The sequence below is a fragment of the Camellia sinensis genome, chromosome 9 (genome assembly GCF_055761805.1).
Source record: "Camellia sinensis isolate YWXY chromosome 9, ASM5576180v1, whole genome shotgun sequence".
Classification (NCBI taxonomy): domain Eukaryota; kingdom Viridiplantae; phylum Streptophyta; class Magnoliopsida; order Ericales; family Theaceae; genus Camellia; species Camellia sinensis.
The window spans coordinates 17,675,511-17,678,572 of NC_138969.1; the positions used below are offsets into that span (position 1 = coordinate 17,675,511).

Consider the following 3,062-nt stretch of genomic DNA (forward strand, 5'->3'; position numbering starts at 1 on the left):
TAGGGATGTTTGGGAACTTGTGGTATTACCTCTCAATGGGATACATCCATCGATATTGCATAGGCCTTCCAAGCATAGCCTCGTGAGGCAAATGAATTTCCAAGTGGACCATGACATCAAAAAATGCAGGAGGAAAAATCTTCTTAAGCTTACAAACTATAAATACGATTTCTTCCTCCATTTTCTCCAAATCAGTCACCCTCAATGTCTTTGAGCACAACTGTTTGAAAAAATTTCCCAACTCAAAGAGTGTGGTCCCAATCTCCTTCAACAGGTATCCACGCATCCCAATTGGAAATAGTCATTGTAGAAGGACATGACAGTCATGAGTTTTGAGGCCAGTTAATTTTCCACCTTGAGCGGTGAGACAACTGGATATATTTGTTGCATAGCCATCAGGGTACTTAATCGATTTCAAGAAATCACAAAAGCCTTGTCGCTCTACCGGGGACAATATGTACGATACCGGAGGCTTCTCAAATGAGCCATTGGAACGCCTCTTCAAGTGTAACTCCTTGCGTATCCGCATGTCTTCTAGATCCAAGTGGGCTTTATCCGTGTCCTTGTTCTTGCCATCAATGCTTAGTAGTGTCCCAACCAGATTGTCACATATGTTCTTCTCTATGTGCATGACATCAAGGTTGTGCCGAAACTTCAGCGTTTTCCAATACGGTAGGTTGAACATAATGCTTTTTTTTTGGTCCAATTGGAAGATGGACTTTCATTCCGTTGTCTTTTTCGGTTGTTTGGATGCTTGCCATACAACCTATATGTCCCCGAATCAATTTGCTGCAATATTTATTCTCCCGATAACTCCAAGGTTTGGACCGATGCACGTTCTGACCATTGAAGAGCTTACTTCTTCGCCAAATATGGTTCTCGGGCAAGTGCCAGCGGGCACCCATATACCCTATCTTACTTCGCAGACGCTGAGATGATGCATCCATGTTACAATTAGGGCAAGCCAAGTAACCTTTTGTAGTCCAACCAGAGAGGGTACCATATGAGGGGAAGTCATTGATGGTCCACATGACTGCTACATGCATTGTAAATATTTCACCGATTGTGGCATCATATGTTTGCACACCATGCTCCCACAAATTCTTTAACTCCTCCACTAATGGTTGCAAGTAAACATCGATGCCTCTTCCAGGAGAGGATGGACCGGGAATAAGCATCGACATCATCAGATATGGCTCTTTCATACATTTCCACGGGAGAAGATTGTAAGGCATTAACAGTACGGGCCACATGCTGTACGATGTGCTCATATTTCCAAACGGGTTGAAACCATCCGTGGCAAGCCCTAACCTTACATGTCGGGGTTCCACAGAAAACTTAGGATACTGCATATCAAAGTCCTTCCATGTCTGACCATCAGCTGGATGCCTTAACACTCCATCATCCACACACTTCTCTTTGTGCCATCTCATATCTGCGGCAATTTTTTTCGACATGTACAAATGCTTCAACCTCGATGTCAAAGGAAAGTACCTCAAAATTTTGTGAGGAATCTTTTTACCACTCTGATTGTTGAACTTGTATCTAGACTCCTTACATGTAAGGCAATTCTCCTGTTTCGCATTATCCTTCCAAAACAAAATACAATCATTCTTGAATGCATGAATGGTCTCATATCCCAAACCCAATTCACATAAGAACTTTTTTGCTTCATAAAGGGTCCACGGAACTGTTTCGTCACACTTTAGGAGAATGTCTTTCAAAACTTGCAGAACCATATCGAAAGATTTGTTGCTCCATTTATTGTACACCTTAATATGAAGCATCTTATTAACAAAGGACAAAACGGAAAACTTTTCACACTCCGGGTACACTTTACGTCGAGCATTATCAAACAACCTAATGAACTTCACCAAATTTTCTCTCTTCAAGCTATTAGGTGATTCGTCGATATGATCATCCATGAGGCCACTCATGTAAATCTTTTCCAACATAGTAGGCAACTCGCCCAAATTATCATCAATGTCAAAAATTGCAGCTCCATATCTTTCACCATCAATGTTTGACGCACTAGGATAATCATGACACAGTGGAACACGTTTCCCGTGGTGCACCCAAGTTCTATAAGAACACACAATTCCTCTTCGAATTAAGTGCAGGCGTACAACTTGTGGACTATGTTTTGTGCCATTCAAGCAATCAACACACGGACAACGTATTTCATCGTGTGGGCCTAAATCCTTCGTAGCAAAGTCAATAAATGACTTAACACCTTGTTGGGACTCTTTACTTTTCAACCTATCTTTTATCATCATCCAACTCTTGTCCATCTTGTGAACCCTACAAGTGAAGCAAACTTTAACGTAGGAATGGACAACAAATAAACAAAAATACTCAACAACGGAATGATATGATCGTCATATTTTGACTTCTTAATTAAGACAGATGACTTTTATATATATTTATGTGTTAGACGAATGAGTATATTTTACGACAGATGACTGTAAGTATATTGTATTCCCTATGTGGAACCTGCCAATGTGATAATTAGCAAGTTTAAATGAACAGACTGATTATATTTACATATTGGATTTATCATCTTTATTTCCATATTAGTGCCGCCTCTGTTTGTTGAGTAGGGCTTCATCTAAGCCCTAAGGGTAAGAAGATTAGATACATATGATTTGTAGAAATTGTCATACTCTCTTGGAATAGACCTTGGAAAAAAAACTTTCTATACACTCTTCATCACTTCTTCTCCCCATTTGATCAACCCAACCTTTCTATTTATAGAGAAAATACATGTACAAATTCATTCATCTCCAAATATTTAAGGACTAGTGTATACTCGTGCCTGAAGGCACGGTGTAAATAAAAATAAGTGAACAAAAAGAAGAAAAAAAATTAAATAAACAGGGAGGAAATTAAAACAAACAAAAAAAGCAAGGGGGGAGAAAAGGAAAAAATAAAAAGAAAAGGAGGAAGGTGGGATCATAGGATCATTCATGGGATTATTCATGGGATCATGGACCATGTTATCAGCTTTGTTCTTCAATTGAGCTAACTAGGGGTGGGAAAGTATCCACCAAATCTGCCAAAAT

At 39.5% G+C, this 3,062-nt stretch overlaps 1 protein-coding gene across 1 annotated transcript; it reads right to left on the minus strand.

The window, feature by feature from the left end:
* Window positions 1-301: 301 nt before the first annotated feature.
* LOC114279733 (uncharacterized) lies at window positions 302-2,291 on the minus strand. Its single transcript, XM_028222324.2, has 2 exons — window positions 759-2,291; window positions 302-652 (listed from the first exon to the last, which is right to left on the minus strand). The coding sequence occupies exons 1-2, from the start codon at window positions 2,289-2,291 to the stop codon at window positions 302-304; spliced, it is 1,884 nt and encodes a 627-aa protein (XP_028078125.2).
* Window positions 2,292-3,062: the final 771 nt, after the last annotated feature.

Coding starts and splice junctions, on each gene's coding strand:
- LOC114279733 (XM_028222324.2), bottom strand. CDS start 2,291: ATGGACAAGAGTTGGATGATGATAAAAGATAGGTTGAAAAGTAAAGAG. Junction 653..758: donor GGGGACATATAGGTTGTATG/GCAAGCATCCAA, acceptor AAAACGCTGAAG/TTTCGGCACAACCTTGATGT.